Raw genomic sequence first — 22,175 nt, forward strand, 5'->3', positions numbered from 1 at the left:
AAGCAGAGCTGCACAATGCAGGGTTTTTTTTGAAGAATGAGTCGCTCAACATGTCTCAACAGAAAAGCCAGACTGATTAACTGTAGGAAAAGGACATTTCACCCTCCGTAGATTTGGTTTTATTTGATCAGTGCAGCAGAGAACTGAAGCAAATCTCATTTAGTCTCAATGCAATTTAAGGCGGGTGACATGTTATTTCAGGTCACCGTTTGGAAAGGGGAACAGATTTAAATTTATTCACATTATTAAACTTGTTTTTTCCGCTGTATAATTAGTGTGATAGAAATGAGCAACACTAATTCGGAACGTAACGTTTAGATATAATCATGCTTCATAAATTACACTTGTTAAAAAGTTTGATTAGTAATAGCTGTATTTAACTGATGCTGGATTCCATCTCTGGTGCCAATCTCGGCAGTGTGACTTGTCAATGAACTACATTCTGCATTGACATCTCCGTCTTGAAACTTTGATAGTTGTACGTTGCAAGAGTAAAACCTTTTAAGGCAGCCAAATTCCTTCCTTGCACGGGGTACATTACAGAATGTAGCAGCAACAACGATTTGCAATTATATCGCACCTTTCATCGAGGGAGAATGTCTCAGAGTTCTTTACAAAGACTGACCTGGAACCCAAGATATGAGGGAGCCATGGGGTAGGGAAGAGGAGGCTGAAAGCGCAGTCAATGAGATATAATAATAATAACCCTTGCATTTGATACAGCGCCTTATCACTTCTTCGAGACGTCTCAAAGCCCTTCACAGAATATACTGTAAAGTGAATTGACTGCATATTTTGTGGGCGAAACGCAGCGGCCAATTGCGCACAGCAACGTCCCCACAAACAGTCGTGGATTGAGCGACCAAATTATTATAATTTTTATTTCATTTTTTATTAAAGGGATTATTACCCCCGGAAAAGTGATCCTACTTACTGCCACATATATAGAGATAGGCTTTTAGAATGGTTTTGAAAGTCAAAAGGGAGGGGACGAGGTGGAGGGATTTGAGAAAAGGGTTCCAGAAGATGAGGGTAAAGTGGGGTGGAGTGAGCAAGAGGCATACAGCAGTTGAATAAACAGAGAGAGTGCTTGAGGGAGGAGGAGATGATTGGTGGGCAAGGCCATGGAGGTATTTAAAGCTAAGGAAAAATATAATAAAGTTGTTTTGCTGGGATATAGGGAAGCCAGTGGAGCTGAGAAATCATTTGGGCGATGAGCTCGCAGAGTCTGGTGCAGGAAAGGACACAGGCTGTGGAGTCGTATCGCTGAGAGATGTGGATAGCTTAGATGTAAAGAGGAAATTCAGTGGAGACCAGAACAGATCAAATTGTAAACGCGCTGTGAAGAGGTGAGGCACATGATCAGTTCTTATTCTCACACTCTGAGCGTGTTGCCGTGTTTTTTTCTTCGAAGGTAACGGATGCATCCGTTGCTTTCATTGCTTTGTGAGTCAATTGGCTTTAAATTTAAATTTCCGCAGGCAAGCTGAGAATTAGCTGACCACCTGTCATTACAGAAGAAGAGGCACAGAAAAAAGGTAAAGAGAAACCTGCTTGTTTGTACGAGGCGTTGGGGGGATGCTCTGATAAAGCAAACAAGTCGATTTCACCAGCACCAAATGGAGCTCTTCAACATCTCACAGGCCACCCGAAACGAGACCCACTTAATCATCCCAGCCGCTGCTCACTATGTCATCATCATTATGTATGCTATGGCTACCGTCCTCTCCTTGAGTGGGAACGTGCTGGTCATTTGGGTTCTGACCTTGGGCTGCAGAACCAGAACGGACATCACCGACTTTCTCATCAACCTGGCTGTGGCTGACTTGACTATGGCCATTTTCTGTATTCCTCTGACTTTCACAGAGGCTCTCCTTCAGAAGTGGCTCTTTGGTGAATTCCTCTGTCCTTTGGTTCGTTTCGCACAAGTAAGTGGTTTTTTTTTGGCTCCCTCCGGTCTGCGAAATAACTCCTGGACTGTGAATTAGCCGCTCTCACACAGGGCACCAGTTCAGAATCCGTGGGTTAGGGAATGAAAATAAAGCAAAACCCATATGAGTTAGCGAAGTGCACAATGAGCAAGACTCAGACTGACACAGCTGTGAAACCATTCCCATGGTGGCAAGCACACCAAGGCTCAGTCAGTGTCAGTTCCTTCAAAAAAAAAATAATAATAATATAAACTGGTCACTTCATTCCACGAGTGTTTGTGGGACACTGCTGTGCACAATTGGTTGCCACGTTTCACAGTAATAACCGTTCCAGGTTCCCCGAACTGACAACTTCAGTCATTCTTCCTTCTAAGAAACGGTCATTAAAGTTAGAGGAGATTTGTAATGATCAATAGTACAATAAGCACACTGAGAGCACTTTATACTTACATTGTCACCTATTTCTTCCTTACTTTATTTCTTATTTGTTCTTAAAAGATTTTGTTTTTTTTCCTCTGGATCAGCCCACGCATTTCCAAAACTAGAACCTGGAGAAATGGTTGAATATGATGCTGACTTAATATCCACTTACTTGGTTGATCCATTTCCTCTCCACAATCACTTTGAAATTGAAATTTGCAGCAACAGAAAAACTCATCTAGATTGTCTGGCGACTGCACTCAAGAGCTATTAGACTTTGGGTGTTTGTTTTAAATCTAATTGTATGTAACTCCGTACCTTAGAAATCTTAAACTGGGTGGGATGTAGTCAGTATAAATATGTAACTGACTTAAGGACCAGTGATCAGACTTGATGAATAAAAATGAACTTCCTTTCCTCAAGGAGCGAGAGACACTGAGAGGGATTTACACTGACACTGATACTGACAGGAGAATTTAAACGAAAAAAAAATCTTCAGCTTCTTGAAGGAGGCTCTTCAGTCAATTGGGCCGAACCAAACACTGAGCCAACTTATAGAGAAGGAATAGGAAATGCATCTCTGTGAGGAAACAGTTGATTACAAGACTTGAATAAAATTTACCAGTTACCTCCCTACCCCCAGTATAACTATAATCCACTCCATCTCCGTTATCTAGGCTGGTATCAATATAGGAATGGAAGGAAACCGCCTCTCACCAGTCGCCCAAAGTATCACAAACGACAATTTCTTTCGACCAGAAAAACAACACCACCAAATTTCATTTACACGGCGCCTTTCATTTCAGGAGGACGTCCCAAGGTGCTGGACAGTCAGGGATTTGGATCCGAGCTGTTGGGTTTGGATCAGGAGGGGTGGAGGGCGTGAGGGTAGAGGTAGGAGGGTGACCGGAGGCACAGTCTAAAAGGAGGGTCTTGAAACTTGCCTTAAAGGAGGCAAGGGAGGCAGTGAGGCGAAGGGACTGTGGGATGAAGGCCCGACCACAACAAAAATGAGTTAAAAGTTCCACCATTAGTTCCAAGTTTCAATCAAGCTGAGGTTGGCCAATTCTGGCTGAAACAAAGATATATTGTGAGTTAATTTTTGTCTTGTTAAAGTAACAATGTTGGCAATTGATTGGAGTTCACGTCAGACCTGAATGTCATTGCCATTGTACAGATGACATAATGCAGTTAATTGTGTGGACAGCTCTGTTTTCCTCATTTTTAATTCCATTGCCAGGGTTTTAGGAACCACATGGAGTGTTCATAAAATAGAGTCTAATGGTTGCCTGAGAGTATTGGGAGGAGAAGGCAATAGTTATGGGATTCAGTTGTCAAAGGGTGAACATGAATTTGCCAGATATCACTCCCATCCATTTTTACTTCTACGAGAGCTCAACGGTTTAGACACTGTTCGGCATTAGATTATAATAACCCTCGACACATTTCTGTATAAAACATACTTTGCGTCACTGGGTACGACAATTGCTTACATATTCTATCATTTCTCTGCCAGAATTAATTGCAAAACTTTTTTTCCAGCTGCAGCTCTTGATTTAATTGAGTTATTTTTAACCTTTTACGTTTTATTCCTAGATCCTGTCGGTGTCTGTGAGTATATACACCCTAATGACTATCGGCGTTGACCGATACTATGCCGTTTGTCATCCCTTGAAGTCTCGGATGGGTCGATCGCACAGCAAGATCTTAATTGCTGTCATTTGGATGATATCATGTGGCATTGCATCTGCGCAGTTAGTAGTAACAAGGGTGAGTGTGACTGTGGAGAAGGCTCATCTCAATCACTTAACTGTTTCAAATGGTTTTGTGAAACAAATGTTTTGGGTGTATGGATTCTGCAGTGGTGTCCCAGTCGACTGTGCCCAGAACCATCATAGATTTACAGATTGTGCAGCACAGAAACAGGCCATTCAGCCCAACTCGTCCATGCTGGTGTTTATACTCCACATAAGTGCAGACACAAGAAACTTTGTGAGCCACATATTTCTCATATTTTTAAATATAGTCATCAAAGTCCCACTAACGAGGCCAAAAAGTAATACGGATTAATCTTCCATTTGACTTTGATGGACTATAGATTGCTGGTGTAAGACAGCTCTTGAACCTGCACCCACTGGTACCCAAACAACTGGAATCTTCCCCAAACAATTTGAGTTTAGATGATCCTCTCAAAGCTGAACAACCTTGGAAGTTTCTAAAAACATAAGGCTTGGCACATTCTTGGAGTGTTAGTCTTTGCAGTGTGTACATTAGATTCTGTGATATTGCATAAATCACTGCGAAGCTAGAATCCAAGTCACGCTGCACCATCTGCCACCTCCTAATACAAATGGATATCATGGCTGCAGGATTCCACTCTAATGATCTTCTCTTTAGAAGTCGGAACTTGTTGTGCAGTGATTGGGAACTTGTTGTGCAGTGATTCTTGTTAGCTTCACGGCTTGGAAGTAATTCAATAGCAGTCAAGTTGATTCCAGGCCTGTGTGTGGTGAAATGAACGTGAGGTGTCAATGAGAAGGTGACGGCTGAGTGAAAAAATGTATATTGTTCGTGTCAATGCCTAACTCAATGCCTTGACTGTCTCTAAGAGTTGCCCACATCCAGTTTGCCTCATCTATTGTCCTACGAGACATGATTTACCTGAGGGTCTGTATGGACAGAGCGCGATTAAGGAACAGAGATTAATTAACAATAGAGGCATCGACCAAGACATCATTGAGTTGTTTTCCTTGTTAGTGAGGTCTGAGTGTTGAAGAATCTCAATTGCACCCCTGCGTTGTTTCACTGTAATGACCAAATGGTCATTGAAAGACTTGGAAATTATCCACTAAAAATAACTTGGTGAATTATTCTGTTCTTTTTACTAAGTGTAACAGATTTTTTTTAACGCCTGCTTACGACAGGTTATGTCCTTACGTTGTTCCAAAGTGAACATTCGAAAGATTCACTCACACTCGGTGAACAGAACATTTTTTAAAAAATTAAGAGAAGTGAATAATTCAAACCTTTGCACGGATTCAAATGCTTTTGCTACGAAATATTGTGGAAGTGAGTTTTTCAAAATTCATTCTGTTTTGTGAGCCAGACAAAACCTGTGGACAGCGAGGCTGAGGTGATCTGCTTGGAGATTGGTTGGCCTAACAGTACCTACCATGAAGTCTACACTCTCTTCCTATTGCTTGTTACTTATGTATTACCCTTATTGATCCTGACCATTACGTATTGGAACGTGGGCATGAAGTTGTGGGGTCGAAAGCCACCAGGCAACGTGGACAAAAACAGAGAAGCTCAACAGGACAAGTCAAAGCGAAAGGTAGAGGCAGAATTTTTACAATTCAGACCAAGTGAAACATTATGTTCAATGTGCCTTATTTCTTAGCTTAGCTTTCTCAGTTCAGTAAACCAATGGTGCTTTAATGGTAAAGTCTTCTCCACTGCCCTGCCGCTGATAAGTTTTCTGTTAATTCGGTCAATTTGCTAGACACTGTGGTTCCATTTGCCACATCCATCCACGCATCCCGTGGCTTCCCTGAGGGAGGAGACTGATTAGTTTAACCCCCGATAATTTGAATCGACATTGCGACGTGATCCGTTTCCGACAATTTGCGATAAGTCCCCGAGTTGTTCGGATCTGGGACGCACTGCCCGAAACGGTGGCGGAAGCCGATTCGATAACAACTTTCGAGAGAGAAGTAGAGCGATATTTGGGGAGGACAAATTTGCAGGGCTATGGGGAGACAGCGGGGCAGTGGGACCAATTTGGATAGCTCTTTCCAAAGAACCGGCACGGATACGATGGGCCGGATGGCCTCCTTCTGTGCTGTATAATCCTATGATTCCCCTTTCAGGTTATTAAAATGCTGTTTATCATTGTGGCTGTCTTCGCGCTTTGCTGGCTACCGTTTCACATCTTCAGTGTTACGTACGAATTCAACCCAGATGTGTTGCCGAATGACCCCATGGATATCACAGCCCTGTACTTCTTCTCTCACTACCTGGCCATGTCACACAGCTTCTGGAACCCACTTATTTACGGATTCTACAACGACAATTTCCGAGTGAGTCGAAAATTTCCACGTTTCCCTTTACAACCAATGGCTGTGCGCAGTGTGAAATAGTAATGATCAGCAAATAATATCTAATATTCCTCGCATTTGATATAGCGTCTTATCACATCGACGAGATGTCTCAAAGCGCTTCATAGAATGTACTGTAAAGCGTAGTCGACTGTGGGCGAAACGCAGCAAACATTTGCGCACAGCAGTGTCTCACAAAGTCATAGATTGAGTGACCAAATTAATCGACTAACAAGCAGGTTCCTACTTACTGTTAGGTAAACAGAGACGTGTGGAGTAGGGAAACTTGCCTAAGGTTTCTCTCTGCCCGGGAATCGAACCCAGGTCTCTCGCTTGCGAGGTGAGCGCTTGGAAAGACCAAGAGACAGTCAGGGAAAGAATGGATTCTGGTCAAGGTAGAAAAAGCAGGGAAAGAGGGAGGAAGCATTGAGTAAGGTTAATGTGAGGAAGGGAAAAAGAGTGGGAAATGAGACCAAACTGGGTCCATTCTACAAGAGGAACAGGGAATAGAGGAACAAGAAGCGAGTCAACAAAATTCTTGAGAATAAATAAATAACCTAGACATGACCCAGCATGAAGTGTTAGTTGTGGGAAAAAAAATTTAATCCTTAAGAGCAGTCGGAAAGCAACACAAAGATCCAAAAGTGAGACAAAAGCAGGATGGAATCAGGATTTAATACTGTTCAGCAGGTACCCTGTAAAGGAACAAGTGGTCTATAATAATAATACTTGCATTTGATATAGCGCGTTACCACGTCTGTCACTTCCAGTGGGTGTCTCCTTTACTCAGATCCCTGTGAAGAAAATAAGAAGTCTGAATGCAGATGGTGAAAGTCAGGGTAATTCTTTGAACTTATTTAACACTGAGGTTTCCTTTAAGTGGTGACAAATCATAGTGTCCACAGACTAATCAACCTATTAGAATCTGTTTCAATGGGTTCAGATTAGTAATGTTATTTGCTGGAGTTGTCCTGCCCTGCTACCCAGGTGGGAGAATTCATGATTACTGGAATCTTAAAGTCTCAAACCTTCCTCCACAAGGCAGGTCTTTATTTAAGCAGCTTGGATAACCTACAGGAACCGATAACGGGCTGCGATTACCTTTATTATGTACAATCCCTTACAAGGGACCTGGGTTTTTTATTTGTATTAAATAAAGCAGACATAGAAGTCAAATTCCGGAGTACAACAGTAATTTCTGTGCACCTTCAATAACTGATGATGATAATAACTGATGGCTTCAAGTAATGCTCTGTATTTATCCACAGGCTGATTTGCAGCGACTCTGCATCCGTTTCAATCCATCCAGGTGCTGCCCTCACATGTACAGAGATAACCTTTCAACCCACAGTGACTCTGACATCTTCAGGAGAGAGAATAGCATCAGTGTGCGTCTGAGTTCAATGGAAAGCTGCAGGTCCCTCGTCTCCAGAAAACAATCAGTCATCACCTCGCCCAGAATAGTCCAAATTCACAGTAAGTGACACAAACGTTATAACAACTTGAATTTATATAGCGTCCTTCATGTGGGGAAGGGTCCCGGAGCGCATGACAGTGGTGAGGTCTGACCCCAAGAGGGAGGGGGGGGAAGGTGAACCATAAGCACCATCAAAAAGGAAGGTCTTTAGGCAGGATTTGAAAGTGGGGAGGGAGCGGTGGGGGGAAAGGCAGAGGGATTGAGGGAAGAGGAAATTGTGAGTACAAACGTATGTTAGTAAAGGCTGGGATTAGGGTGGTGGGAGGGTGGAAATTAGTGACAGTTGGCTCTTCTGATCACTATCCATTATACCCGAACTTAGCACTGACACTTACAGGCAAACTGTAAAACGCGGTTTGTCCCCGAGTTCAAATGGTCCTTTGTTTTCATGTTTCGTTTAATTTATTGTGGTTCATTGCAGAAGCATCTGTCTGTTTGGTACCTGCATACTAAAACTGGACTCAAACGCAGAGACATTCTCTCTTTAACACACGTCAGACACAACCCATTAATTCGACATGTTGAGTAGACAGAATAATCATCTTCACTTACAATGTCACGATCAGTATTCCGCATGCTCTAGAAAGGTAATCTCTGCTCTCTGTGATAAGCCTGCTATTTTGCTAGGTTTGTTTTGGAGGAAATGAAATGCAAGCTGCTGCTGTTGTCCCATCTGGATAAATTTGGATCAGGTTCACATTCCGTCCATCGTTAGCAGATCGTTCGTTTCAGGATGTTTTCTGCAATTAACATATGCTCTTTCCGATTTCCAACAGCTACCTCTGTGATGTGATGTTTATATTAAATGCAACTGGCAGCCCTGAGATAAGTTCCTGATCAATTGCCTGGAGTTTCCTTGGGCTCTCTTTAAAGCCAATGATTACTGAAGAAACTCCCAAGTTTAAAAGAAGTGCTACATGTCAAAACACGCATAAAAGGAAAATCTGAAAGCTACCAATCTTTCAATGAACAAGACATCCAAGTGGATAAAAAATGAGCAGGCAACAGCCTAAACTTAGTGTTGAGGCACAATATTCCTTATCTATTTACATAAGGCTAGAATTTAAATTGTACAATCTCAAAAAGTGGATGTAAAATGTAAGACTTGTTTTGCATGTTTGCTGTCCTCTCCAAATAAGATTTCTTTCCACGAAAAAGAATTAGACTAGAGTCAAATTTGACCTGTTTTTAAGTGTTTGTGCTGAATGCTTTTTAGTTGAACAAGAGTGGACAATAAAAATGTTGTCTAGAAGCAACAAGTAACATGTGTGCTACTGTTCGTCACTAACTGGACATTCTGTTAATGTAGAATAATCTTTGTGCGAGGACAGAGTCTATAATTTAATCATGGGGTTCGGACTATGGGTTTCACAGATGTCATTTCAACCTTGAGGTCAAATTATAGTGTTGTCACTGCCTTACAGTGACATGTTACCATTTGTAAAATACACTCAATCTAACTGAAAGCAAAATAAATACATTTACCTTGATGATTAGACTGAGTAGGTTTGGTGTCCCAGAAACTGTTAATATATTGTTTCAGCAGATATACAGATATATAATTTGTTGCTGTAAATTTTATGATTTAGAATTGCTACATGGTCGAAGAGGGGAAAAAAACACTGCTTCTGTGAATTTCCTTTTATTTTGCACAAAAAACTATCTTGAAACTTTGGCAAAGTTTCTATCAAAAAGAAATGTGCTGCTATTGTTTCCCTATCCCCTAAATTCCCTCTTCAGAAACCAGTGGCTCAATTTTAGGAGGAACCCCATTAAAAGAACAAGTCCTGTGCATGGGTTTTGGTTTGGCGAAACAGCTAAATGAAGGACAAGCAACACCTGGTGAGGAGAGCAATAAACACTCGCGAAGTGGACCTCAGCAGGTGACCAACTCCATGAGAGGAAAAGGGTGAAAAGAAGAGTCTCAACATCAGAATCTCTGAACCTTCTGTCAATTACAGCTGCCTCTTAAATACTGAAGATAAGTATAACTGACATGCAGATGACTGACAACGTACTGGATTGCATGATCCTACAAAAAATTATGAATAGGAACTTTCTTACATTATTCTAAATTGAGCACTTGGGCTTGAATCCCGGCAGGGCGAAACGTTGGGCAAGTTTCCTTACTCCGCACGCCTAACCTAAACCGGTTGTTAAGTCGATTTTCCGGGGGGGTAATAATGCCTTCAAAATAATTTAAAATAATTTGGTCAGTCAATCCACGACTGTTTGTGGGACGCTGCTGTGCGCAATTAGCTGCCTCGTTTCTCCCACAAAATCTAGTCAATTCACTTTACAGTGTATTCTGTGAAGCGCTTTGAGACGTCTCAAAGATGTGATAAGGCGCTATATCAAATGCAGGGATTATTATTATAAGTGGGCTTATAATGGTCATTGTCAACTATATAATTTGATGAGTAAAGTGACAGAATGCAAACCCTCTGAAATAAAGCAGGATTTTTAATTTTACACTACAGCACATTTAAAATAATTCTCTCCCTTTTTGTAAAAATCACTGAGTTTCATAGAACATAATCAAAATCCATTGCAAGTCTCACGTACTAGCATCACAGAACTGCAAATTCTCCCCTCTATTGAAATACACTGTGATTTCTGCAATGAGTATCTCTGGCTGTGCACTCTTAAAAACACTCCCAACCACTCTGTCAGGCCCAACATTCACTCAGTCACTCAACAAATAACCCAATTATTCTAGTCATCCACTCACACATTTGGCCACTTGCTTGTACTCACTCGTCTCCAAAGTGCCGCATGAAAGAGTGTTGAAACAGTTGCTGAGGACTCCTCTGGCAACATGCTCGTCACATCAAGGAAAATAATTCTATTTAATACAGTACTATTTATCGATAAGAGGCACATCGTTCCAAGAAGGTTCAAGACCTTTTTTTGGTGCAACTTTCACTCATTTTTCTCCAAGCCGAACCTATACTTGTATAGGAATAACCAACCTCCTGCACATCCCTTAACACCTCCTCTCCACCATCGGCGGCCGTGCTTTCAGCCACTTCCAGACCAAAAACTCACGCAGGGTAGCGTCCCAGAGCGCTCGACAGTGGCGGAACGCGACGCTGAGCCAAGAGTGGGGGGGAAGGTGACGAAGGGGGAGGCCGAGGAGTAAGGCTTGCACGTTGTCTACGTTTTTCCTTCGGCAATCTCCATTACTGAGTTGATTCTGCTCACTCAGCTCCTGTAAATGCTGCTAGCCAAACCTCGAAGAGGCAGGGAGTCCTGGTGAAACAAGCAGCTGGAATCTTGCCAGACAGACAGGACCCTCAATGGCAAACTATACAGTTGATTCAACTCAAGCAGTACCCCAATGGACACTCTGTTGATCCCAAGTCTTTGGTCCTCGCCAATCTACCAACAACACATTCCTGAATTAAGTAAGCAATAACAACTTGCATTTATATAGCGCCCTTTACGTCCTAGCGTCCCGGAGTGCTTGATGCATCCTCAGGGAGGGAGTACACCTTCCATTCTAGACACAAGGAAATTTCCACGCATAGCTCTTAAGCACGGAGATGGATTTCTGCAGGTGTCAAAAATCCAGCTGACTAAATCTGGGTGAAACTACGTCTCGTTTCTTCAATTAATTAACCTTTGGCTACAGAGATTAATACACAGACACAATAATCAGGCTAAACTTCTAAACGTGTTATCCACTTACCTTTTAATGACATTAGAATTGCACAATGAAAATGTTCACTCTGCTCTTTAATGGGAACACCAACTTACAGAAACACAAGACACATATCCAACAAGTGTCTACAAATACTCATATAAATAAGATACACGACTCAAATAATTAAAGTACATTGTGTAACAAAGTAAAAAGGCTGGTCAGTTGATTCTTTCCAGTAAAACATGGCCCCAGACAAGTACCAATAGATGGAAGATAAGTAGGCTATCAAGTAGTCAATCTCAGCATTTAAAAAGATAATGTATACACTCGGGCAGCTTCCTAGTTACATTTCTGCTCTCAAATCAATGAAGTTGCAGTATCTTTGTACTATGTAAAGCTTCTAACAAACATATTCATTACATACACAGTAAATAGACACACACACTGGATTCTTTCTCTATACTATATTAATAATCCTTGCATTTGATACAGCGCTTTTCACGTCTTCTAGACGTCTCAAAGCGCTTCACAGAATATACCATAAAGTGAATTGACTATATTTGTGGGCAAAACGCGGCAGCCAATTGCGCACAGCAGCGTCCCACAAACAGGCGTGGATTGAAGTGACCTTTTATTTTAAGTTTAGTTAGAACACATGGTTCTCCAAGGGGGTGGACTATAGCTTTTAATCTGTTCCTTGACAAACTCCGTTGTTGAATTTAAAAATGCTCATTCGGAAATAACTACCCCTCAGTAAGTAAGAAACAGAAGTCCAGAATCTAATTCTGTTTGCACTGCCCAAATAATTAGTGTCTAAGCTTATAACATGACGCTTTTTAATATTAATATTAGTTTCTTATTTTAAATAGCTCTCTCTGGAGAGTGCGAATGGGATTCTGAATGAGGATTAGTAGCCTGACCCAGACAGATAGATCCAGTGTCTGCTTGAAAGCACAGTGATGGCTTACAACGGCAGACATTGGTGGCAGCTGCAAATGGAGTTGAAACAAACCCTCTCCTTGTTCCCCCTGCCTGACCCCTTAACGACGTCAGGGCAAATCAATAGCAAAAAGGACAAGAATTTCATGACAGAAAATAAAGGTGAAGAAATAGACGCAGAGGTCGGCAAACACGTCTCCCATTTTGCCGTACGTATCCATGGAGCGATTGATAACTTCCGCAGGAATTCCAGACAGAAGCAGTGCAGCAGTCAACAGTGTGGTTTTTACCTTCTTTTCGCTCTGATCAACACAAGAGGCGTAGAATTAGTTTATTTTTCACCCCACATCTTCTCTCGAGACCCGATTTCAAATCACAACAGAAGAGGATCGTTTTGGGTCACTTCAACCGATGAGCACACTCAACTAACTGCTCTTTTAACTTTGCTCCTTTATCAGGATGATTTTTTGCTCCCAGTCCAGTCCGCGGGTAAGAGGCACTCACTTCACAGCCCGCGAGGAAGATGAATTGCATCTCGAAGGCAAGGATAAAACCCTATATTTGGTCAGACTTAATCCACAATTTTCAAGGATCCACAATACTTTCGAAAACATTTAACCACAAGTTTCAGAAATTTTTTCAAACTTTCTAATGTACAAAAACAGAACCAATTGAGCTCTCTCCTCCCCTCCCCAACCAAGTGATAATAATAATGCTTACATTTGATATAGCACCTTATCATGCCTTCAAGATGTTTCAAAGCATTTCACATATGAAATAGTGTAGTGACTGTGTATTTTGTGGGTGAAACGTACATTAAAAAGTGAGTTACAATAACCAAACCTGGTGTCTGTCCAGTTACAGCTGTTTGAAAGTAGTTCTGTTTGTTTTTATTTCCAATAAAGCTGTTTTATTTTTCACTCTATTTCTATTCTGTGTCCCTCTTCGACACATCCCTCCTCAGCCAAGAAGCGAAATGTTTGCCTGTCACCAAACGCCTGACTGTGATTTGGGAAGAAATGTTTGCCCTTTCTACTCAAAGTGCTTCACAGAATATACTGTAAAGTGAATTGAATTTATAATTTGTGAGCAAAATGCTGCAGCCAACTGCGCACAGCAGTGTCCCACAAACAGTTGTGGATTGAGTGTCTACATTTTTTTAAATTTATTTTGAAGGAATCATTACCCCCATAACAGCAATCCACCACTGGGTTCCTACTTACTGCTAGGTAAACAGAGGCGTGTGGAGTCAGGAAACTTGCCCAACATTTCACCCTGACGGGAATTGAACCCAGGGCTCTCGCTTGCAAGGCAAGTATACTAACCACTGAGCTGCAGGACTCCACAGTTAACTAAAGGCCCTTCAGAAGAATGAAAGAAATTAAGAGAGGTTTTAACGTTATAAATCATAACAGATCTGTTGGAAGAAGTATGAGTTAGTTGAATAGCATCTTCTTGTCCCATACTTTATATTTTAAGTTGGTTGATCAAGGGCGACCTGGAGTATAGATCAAAGCCAGAAATCTTACCTTTGGAAAATATTTCGACAATCCCATATATGCAAGTTGAAGTGTCAGAAATGGAGCAAAAATTGACTGCAGAGAGAAGAAAATAGAAGTGATCAATCAGGATGAAATCCCAAAGAACTGGTCCTAATGATGGTGACAGAAACCCTTCAGGGTCAATTATTTTAAATGAAAAAATAAAACAAATAAAATATATTTTGAGGTTGCTCCAGCGCGGATCAATTACGAACCACAGCTGACGCAGAAGCTAAATCGATTCACTGGTCTCTCGGAGAATGAATCTACATTATTGGTTTCAATGACTTTACATTCTGCTGCACAGCACAATTTCAGGTTGTAATAAAATATTGATCACTTGTGTTCTGTCAGGTCAGTTTTAACTGCCCACAAAATATAGTGTCACTGCACTGTACAGTATATGCTCTGAAGCGCTTTGAGATGTCTTGAAAGACATGATGAGGCAATATATCAAAGGCAAGGATTATTATTAGTATTATTAATTGCTGTGTTTCTCTTCTCTCTTTTTTTTGGTTTGTTCTGTTTCATTCCTTTTAGTTCCCCTTCTCACCCTTCCAGTTCTTTACTTTTCTTGTTACTCACTCGCGATTGCAACATACTGACTCCAGAAATGCCAGTAACTTTGGCAAAGATGCTCCTTTACATTTCCACCAGCACCCCTAATGGACGTGATGATTACAATACACACGTAAGAAGAATTACTAAGTGGATCGAGCCATCTATTGGCAGTCAATAGAAACTGCAGCAATTTAGCGGAATTATTTTTTGTCATTTGCAGCATAAAAGAAGGCCATTCGGCTCATCTTGTCTGCGCTTTGCTCTTTTAAGACCAATGGTTTCAGCCTCACTTGCTTGTCCTTTCCCCGTAGCCTTGTGATTTCATTCCTTTTAGGTCTTTATCTAGATCCCTTCTGAAAGCAGCAGGGCATTGCATAACTTAACCTCTCTGGAGTGGAAAAAAATCTCCTAAACTTCTCATTTGCTCGTTGCTAACCTCCAGATGAACTCTAGTCATTAACTCATCATCAGCCATTGAAAATGACTGCAATCTATTTTTGTGATATGTGCAAATTTAGAAATTGTGCCCCTTATATCAGAATCCAGATCATTTATATAAAAAATGAAAAAAAAACAATGGTGGTCCTAACACTCACCCTGGAATACATCACTATTTACACCTCTCCATTACAAATAACTCCCTGTACTCCACCCTCGGTTTCCTACGCTTTAATTAAATTTTCCATCCATGCTGTTAGCTTTCCATTAATTCCTTGCGCTCCCTTTACAGCACCTTAACCAAAGCCTTCTGAAAATCCATATAGACCACATGCACAACTTTACTGTCATCTTTTCTTGGATTGTTTTGTAAAAAAAACAATTAGATTTGTCAGGCAAGGCTGACCTTTAACAAATCCTTGCTGCCTGTCATTAATCAACCTGCGTTTTTCCAAGTGGTTATTATATTAATAATAATTCTGATATTGATATATTGATATCAAAGGCATTTGATATAGAGCCTTATCAGGTTGTCGAGCCGTCTCAAAGCAGTTTACAGGATATACTGTAAGGTGGATTTACTGTATTTTGTGGGCAAAATTATCCTGTATTATAGCCTCTAAAAGTATGCCCATTATGAATGTTTGACTGATCGACAATTACTTGGCTCATCCCATTTTCTTTTTTTTTTGAAACAGAGGTGTTACACTCACTACTCTCCAGGCTCCTGACATAACTAAGTTTGAAAAATGATAGTCCTTATCAAAACAATCCTTGCATTTGATGTAGAGCTTTCTGTAAAGTGTATTGACTGTGTACCAGTAGATTACACAACAAACAATTGTGCACATCAATGTCCTATGGGCTGTCACTTTGAAAGGGCAGTCGAGGCCGATTCGATAACTACTTTTAAACGCGGTGGATGGGTATTTGAGGAGGACGAGTTTGCAGGGCTATAGGGAAAGGGCTGGGAAGTGGGATTGATATTAATTGCTCTATTCAAAGAGCCGGCACAGACTCGATGGGCCAAATGGCCTCTTTTTGTGCTGTACAATTCTATGATTCTACGATTCTTCAAGATCCACGTGAACAGGCAGACAGGACCCGAATTTAACACGTCATCCAAGCTGATTCTCTAAAGCTATCCCCCAAAACAGATGGAAGGTTTTGAGACAAGGTACCTGCAGCTAAACATTCTGGAAACTCAATTCTTCTTGGGATAAGAAAATGTGACTTCAATGTTTCACACGTAGATTTCCTCACTATAAAAGCAGGGTCTGGCTCTGAATGCCTAGTTTCCAGCCTTACTCACAATCGTTTATATTTGCTGAACTTACCGTTTCAAAATGCACAAAACTTCAGGACAAAGTAATTTCAATTCTAGAATAGCAGCAAGAACTCACCAGATATTTACATGCAAAGATTCGGACCATGACAGCCAGCAGAGCGCTCCCCACTAAACGGAAAACGTGGAATGTGCCCAGCTCCTCACCCCTGCCTCCATTCTCCTGACTGGACTTCTCACTCATCAGCTGATTTCTCAATTTCATGGCTTCGTCAAACCGCGATAGATACTGCTCAAAGCCCCGGCGGGCTGGCTGCTGCTGCTGTGCCTGCTCTACAGGGACATCTGGTCGACTTGAGTATCGATGGTCACTGCTGCTTCCCGTGGCCAAGTCATTAACTGCCTCGTGAGTTTTGCTAAAGGAGTCTCTAATATCTCCAGTGTATGGCCTTTTCACTTCCGTTCCATTTGTGTAATGATTGGCCGCCATGGTACCATCGGTGGTTTCGTTCAGAATCCCCGGGGTTCTCTTGGGAAAGCTTGAGGTTTGCAGCAACTCAGTCCTCTCAGCTTCATAAGGTGTTCGAGAGTCCGCCTGGCTTTCATCTTCTGAAACAGAACGAAAACAAACAAACGATCGCAGAAAAGGTGACTACTCATGTAATCGCATGGTATTACGATTAATAATAATAATAATTTTTGCATTTAGTATAGTCCCTTATCATATCATCTCAAAGCACTTCAAAGGATTTTACTGTAAAGTGCTATGACTGTGCATGTTGTAGGCGAATGTGGCAGTCAATTTGCATACAGCAATGTCCCTTAAACAACCATTAAGGGACTGAACAATTTTACTTGGGGGACGGCTGGCCAAGACCCGAGGAGAAATTCTCTTCTCTTTTCAAATGACATTTCCCATTCATTTCAAGGTGCATTCAAATATATTTTGATCCTAAATAAAAACAGAAGTCGCTGGGAACACACACAGCAGGTCAGGCAGCATCTATGCAGAGAGGAAATTGAGTTAACGTTTCAGGTCGATGACCTTTTGTCAGAACTTGAGTTCTCAACGACTTCTGTTTTTATTTCAGATTTTCAGCATATGCTGTATTTTCCTTTATCTTTTGATCCTTTCTCTTTGATCAGTTTTATTTTGAGAGATGGGAAATTTTGATGTACAAAGTTGAGGGATAGCAGTCAAGAGAAATAGAACACCTTCTCAATTCAAATTATCACCACGGATAGCAAAGAATAATAACATCATCTCAAAGCACTTCACAGATTTTACTGTGTTTTGTAGACAAATGGTGGCAGCCAATTTGCAGAGCAATGGACCAAAAACAACCATTAATTGATTGACCGATTTTGTATAGTGCCTTTCCTTTCAGAAGAAGATCTCAAAGCACTTTATAGAGCTGACCGGGGACAAAGTATGGCTTGGGAGCCAAGGAGAGTATGGATTAGATGCAATTAATGATTCTTTTACTCTGCCTTAAGAATAGCACCAAGTACCACTTACTGAATCAATATGGAATTCCGTATTTATTCATCTTAAATTACATGCAACATCTGCCTGTCCAACTCCCTAATCTATTCAGATCTCTCTGTATTTGGTCAATCTGCTCCCTGTTATTTGCAACTTCCACCAGTTTGGGGGCAACCATGATTGTATTAGTGCCGTGCCCAATTCCAAGTCATGTATGTAGTGTACTGAGCGAATTTCCAGCAACAACAAAGATCATATCAAAGCTTTGTAACAAAACTGAAATCAATAATGATTTGGTCACTCAATCCACGACTGTTTGTGGGATACTGCTGTGCGCAATTGGCCGCCGCGTTTTACCTACACGATACAGCCAATTCACTTCACAGTATAGTTTGTGAAGCGTTTTGAAAGATCTGGAAGACAGGATAAGGTGCTATAGCTAAAGCAAAGGTTATTATAAGGCCCCACCCCACTCCCTGCCTCCTTTTTTATTCTGTTCCAACGACAACAAATTTCATTTGTACGTAATGTATCTAATGTATGGCATCGTTCACGTCAGGGCGTTCCAAGCCACTGGACAGTCACGGATCCGCACCGAGCCGGTAGCTGGGATCAGGAGGGGGTTGGAGGGCGGAGCAGGAGGGTGACTGAAGGCAAGGTCGGAGAGGAGAGTAAAGGTGGCGGAGGGATTATGGGATGGAGTTCCAACGGGCGGGGGCCGAGAGGCTGAATGCCTCTGGAAAATCTGGAATCTTTTCTCAGAGAAAAAAAAATAAGATAAAACCTTTGGAATCTTTGTCCTCATTTATTATTATTATTATTGTTATTATTATTAAGTGCATTAAAAAAAAAATCCATTCCTTTAGGAATGGGGCAGGGGCTGAGATGCCATTAAAGCTGCCTTTCCTCTGCCTTAAGAAATAGCACCACTGACTGCATATATGTTCATTCATATTCAATGACATGACAATCTGTCGGTCCCACTCCCTCACATGGGCAGATCTCACTTGGATTTGATCAAGTCTGCCCCCAGGAGCCAGGCCCCAAGCACCCCGAGCACCAGTCCCTGTCTTCCTTTCTCTCCCCCCTCCCTCTTTCTCTCCCCCTCTCCCCTTCACTGCCCCCCTCCCTCTTCCCCCCCCCTCTTCTCTCCCCCTCTCCTTCTCTCCCCTTCACTCCCCCCTCCCTCTTCCCCCCCTCTTCTCTCCCCCTCTCCTTCTCTCCCCTTCACTCCCCCCTCCCTCTTCCACCCCCCCCTCTTCTCTCCCCCTCTCTCTCTCTCTCTCTCTCCCCTTCACTCCCCCCTCCCTCTTCCACCCCCCCCCCTCTTCTCCCCCTCCCCTTCTCTCCCCCCTCCTCCCCTCACCTTCTCTCCCCTCTCCCCCCCCTCCTCTTCTCTCCCCCCTCACCTTCACGCCCCCCCTCCCCCCTCACCTCCCCTCCTCTTCCCTCCCCCCCTCCCCTCTCCCCTTCTCCCCCCCTCCCCCCTCTTTCCCCCCTCCCCCCTCTCCCCTTCTCTCCCCCCCTCCCTCCCCCTCTCTCTCACCCGCTTCGCTTTTGCTGAAGCCCATGATGCGGTTCAGCCGATCCTCCGAGTTGAGCAGCAGTTTCCTCCTGCGGAGCTCGGCTCGTTTCCTGGCCGACGACATCTTCTGCTCCTCGGCGTTCGCCTTCAGCGCCGCGTTGCCGCCGCCGCCGCCATTGTTGCCGCCATTGCTCTCCATCCCGGGAACAGCCGAGGGGCGGGGCTCGGGTCCGCGCCTGCGCCTCGCCGCCCGATGACGTCGCAGGCTGCCCGCCCACCCAGGCGCCGCGAGGGGGCGCCCGATCAGAGGGTGGGGGGGCGGGAAAAACGCCTTCAACGCCCAAAAGTCACTGGCCATGCGACCGGGTTGGGCGGGTTCACGCCCAATTGGGCGTTTTTTTTTTTTTGCTGTTTTAGAATTTTAATGGACGATGATGATGATAAGTTATTATTACTATTATTAGAAGAAGAAGAAGAAGAAGAATCCTTGCGTTCGACGCAGCGCCCTATCGCGTCTATGCCACTCCTCCTCTAATAATAATAATAATCCTTGCATTTGATATAGCGCTTTTCACGTCGGGAGGACGTCCCAAAGCGCTTCACAGAACACACTGTAAAGTGAATTGACTGTATATTTGTGGGCGAACGCGGCAGCCAATTGCGCACAGCAATGTCCCACAAACAGTCGTAGATTGAAAATGACCAATTTATTATTATTTTTTGGTTTTGGAGGGATTATTATTAGGCTCTGTGTGGAGTAAGGAAACTTGCCCAAGGTTTCGCCCTCTGCCTGGAATTGAACTCAGGTCTCTCACTTGCAAAGCGAGTGCTCTAACCACTGAGCTACAGGACTCTACCCGGATCTCAAAAGCGCTTCGCCGGGATTTAACCCTAAAGTGTAGTGACTGTGGGCTTTTGTGGGGGAGAAACGCGACAAACAATGGCGCACGGCAGCGTGCCCACAAGCACGTCGTGGATTGAGTGACCACCTTTTTTTTTTTAAAAAAAGATGTGGGCAACCCTTACAAGGACCAGCGTTTACTGCTCGTCCACCAGTTGTAAGCTCTTGCGAAACCTCACTCTCGGGTTTTTCAGACGACCGAGTGGAAGATAAGGTCGTTTCAGAAGGCGTTAGGTCAACCACGAAGCGTGGAACCGGAGTCACGAGTAGGCCAGAAGGATAAGGGTAGCACATTTCCTTCCCTGAAGAACATTAATGCACAATGCAAAATTACCTGTGTGTCGCCTTTCACGTCGGGAGGATGTCCCAAGGGATTTGGACCCGAGCGGCAAGGGAGGGGAGGAGAGTGGCCGAAGGCATGGTCGAAGGGGTGGGTCTTGAGACGGGCCTTGAAGGAGACAAGGAAGAGAGAGAGAGAGGCAAAAGGAAAGTGGGATGGAGTGGTGGGGGGGGCGGAGAGGCTGAAGACCCAACTGCTGAGGGCAGGGCGGGCCAGGCGGGGGGTGTGGAGCGGTCAGATCCTGCTGAGCGGAGGGGGTGGATAGGTTCATAAGGGGTTAGCAGGACGCTGAAGTAGGAAGGGGCAAGGCCGTTGTCGTGGAATAAAAACCATAGACCACACAAACAATGAACAGTAATCAGTACAGGTTTTATTACAAGCTTTATTACAAGCTTTATTACAAGCTTTATTACAAGCTTACCGGTAAGGGGAAGCACCCAATCAGGTTCCCAAGTCACCCAAAATGGTACTTCCAAAGAATGTATAAAAACAAAGGGTTATATTCTTTTTCTTAACAGATTATGTGGCATTTTACAACCAATGATTGTTTCTTACCATGACCCGTGACAATTCTGCAGCATTTTTCACATCCAATCATAGCAATTAAAAGTTTTCCTTTGTCTGTTATAATTTCACATACTCATATCAGAGTCATGTGGTCTTACCTGACCCTGAAGAGTGGTACCATCTGGTTTGAACAATCATCTCTTCTAGTCTGGAAAAGGGTTGGAATGTCCAAGACTTTGTGTAAAGACCTTGAGTAAGACCACTGTATAAGGCTATGTGGCAACACTGTGTACGTGCTTCAATTATCTATCAGGTGAACCAACCATACACGTTGTCAGGGTCGTATAACCTCTGTAGGCTGATGGTACTTTTAATGTCACCTTCCACACCGTGAAGGGCACAACGATATAGCAAGTATAAGTGATGTGTGATCGAGGGAGCTTCACAATCCAGCTAATGTCCAGAACCATGCAATTTCCATTGGACATCAGTGGATCACGATAACAAACAACAACAACAAATTACATCTACACAGTGCTTTTCACATTGGGAGGATGTCCCAAGGCGCTGGACAGACAGGGATTTGGACCCGAGTTTGGGGTTGGGATCAGTGGGGGAGAGGGTAGGGATAGGAAGGAGGCCAAATGTGAGGTCGAAGAGGAGGGTCTTGAGACGGACTTTGAAGCAGGCAAGAGAGGGAGCGAGGCGAAGAGAAAGTGGGGTGGATTTCCAAAAGATGGGGGCAGAGAAGCTGCCATCTAATTTTTCCTTTCTCTAGCCCAAGATCACCAAGGTCAATTGGAGTGGCCCTGTTGACACTGATTAAGATCAATCATAGAATAATAGAATTATACAGCACAGAAGGAGGCCATTCGGCTCATCGTGTCTGTGCTGGCTCTTTGAAAAGAGCTGCCCAAATCAACCCCACTCCCCCGCTCTCCCCCCATCGCCCTGCAAGCTTGTCCTCCCGAAATAATTATCTACTTCTCTCTTAAAAGTTTTATCGAATCAGTTTCCACTCGCCTTTCAGGTGGTTAACTCAACACAGAAAATTGGCAGCGAATTTGCGATAGCAATGTCC

General features: G+C 43.0%; 2 protein-coding genes across 2 annotated transcripts; one reads left to right on the forward strand and one right to left on the reverse strand.

The window, feature by feature from the left end:
* The first annotated feature begins 1,619 nt into the window (after positions 1-1,619).
* Positions 1,620-6,490, forward strand: LOC103183748 (substance-P receptor-like). Its single transcript, XM_007901393.2, has 4 exons — positions 1,620-1,928; positions 3,948-4,121; positions 5,458-5,685; positions 6,221-6,490. The coding sequence occupies exons 1-4, from the start codon at positions 1,620-1,622 to the stop codon at positions 6,488-6,490; spliced, it is 981 nt and encodes a 326-aa protein (XP_007899584.2).
* Positions 6,491-11,602: 5,112 nt separating this feature from the next.
* camlg (calcium modulating ligand) lies at positions 11,603-19,560 on the reverse strand. Its single transcript, XM_007901303.2, has 4 exons — positions 19,368-19,560; positions 16,454-16,944; positions 14,040-14,105; positions 11,603-12,812 (listed from the first exon to the last, which is right to left on the reverse strand). The coding sequence occupies exons 1-4, from the start codon at positions 19,543-19,545 to the stop codon at positions 12,621-12,623; spliced, it is 927 nt and encodes a 308-aa protein (XP_007899494.1). The 5' UTR covers positions 19,546-19,560; the 3' UTR covers positions 11,603-12,620.
* Positions 19,561-22,175: the final 2,615 nt, after the last annotated feature.

This window comes from Callorhinchus milii, unplaced genomic scaffold (genome assembly GCF_018977255.1).
Source record: "Callorhinchus milii isolate IMCB2004 unplaced genomic scaffold, IMCB_Cmil_1.0 Scaffold13, whole genome shotgun sequence".
NCBI classification, from domain to species: Eukaryota; Metazoa; Chordata; class Chondrichthyes; order Chimaeriformes; family Callorhinchidae; genus Callorhinchus; species Callorhinchus milii.

Excerpts from the sequence above, each read along its gene's own strand:
- LOC103183748 (XM_007901393.2), top strand. The coding sequence starts at position 1,620 with ATGGAGCTCTTCAACATCTCACAGGCCACCCGAAACGAGACCCACTTA. Across the intron at positions 1,929-3,947 it reads CTTTGGTTCGTTTCGCACAA|ATCCTGTCGGTGTCTGTGAG; the intron begins GTAAGTGGTTTT and ends TTTTATTCCTAG. Across the intron at positions 5,686-6,220 it reads AGGACAAGTCAAAGCGAAAG|GTTATTAAAATGCTGTTTAT; the intron begins GTAGAGGCAGAA and ends TTCCCCTTTCAG.
- camlg (XM_007901303.2), bottom strand. The coding sequence starts at position 19,545 with ATGGAGAGCAATGGCGGCAACAATGGCGGCGGCGGCGGCAACGCGGCG. Across the intron at positions 16,945-19,367 it reads CTTCAGCAAAAGCGAAGCGG|AAGATGAAAGCCAGGCGGAC; the intron begins GTGAGAGAGAGG and ends GTTCTGTTTCAG. Across the intron at positions 14,106-16,453 it reads TCTTTGCATGTAAATATCTG|TCAATTTTTGCTCCATTTCT; the intron begins GTGAGTTCTTGC and ends TTCTCTCTGCAG.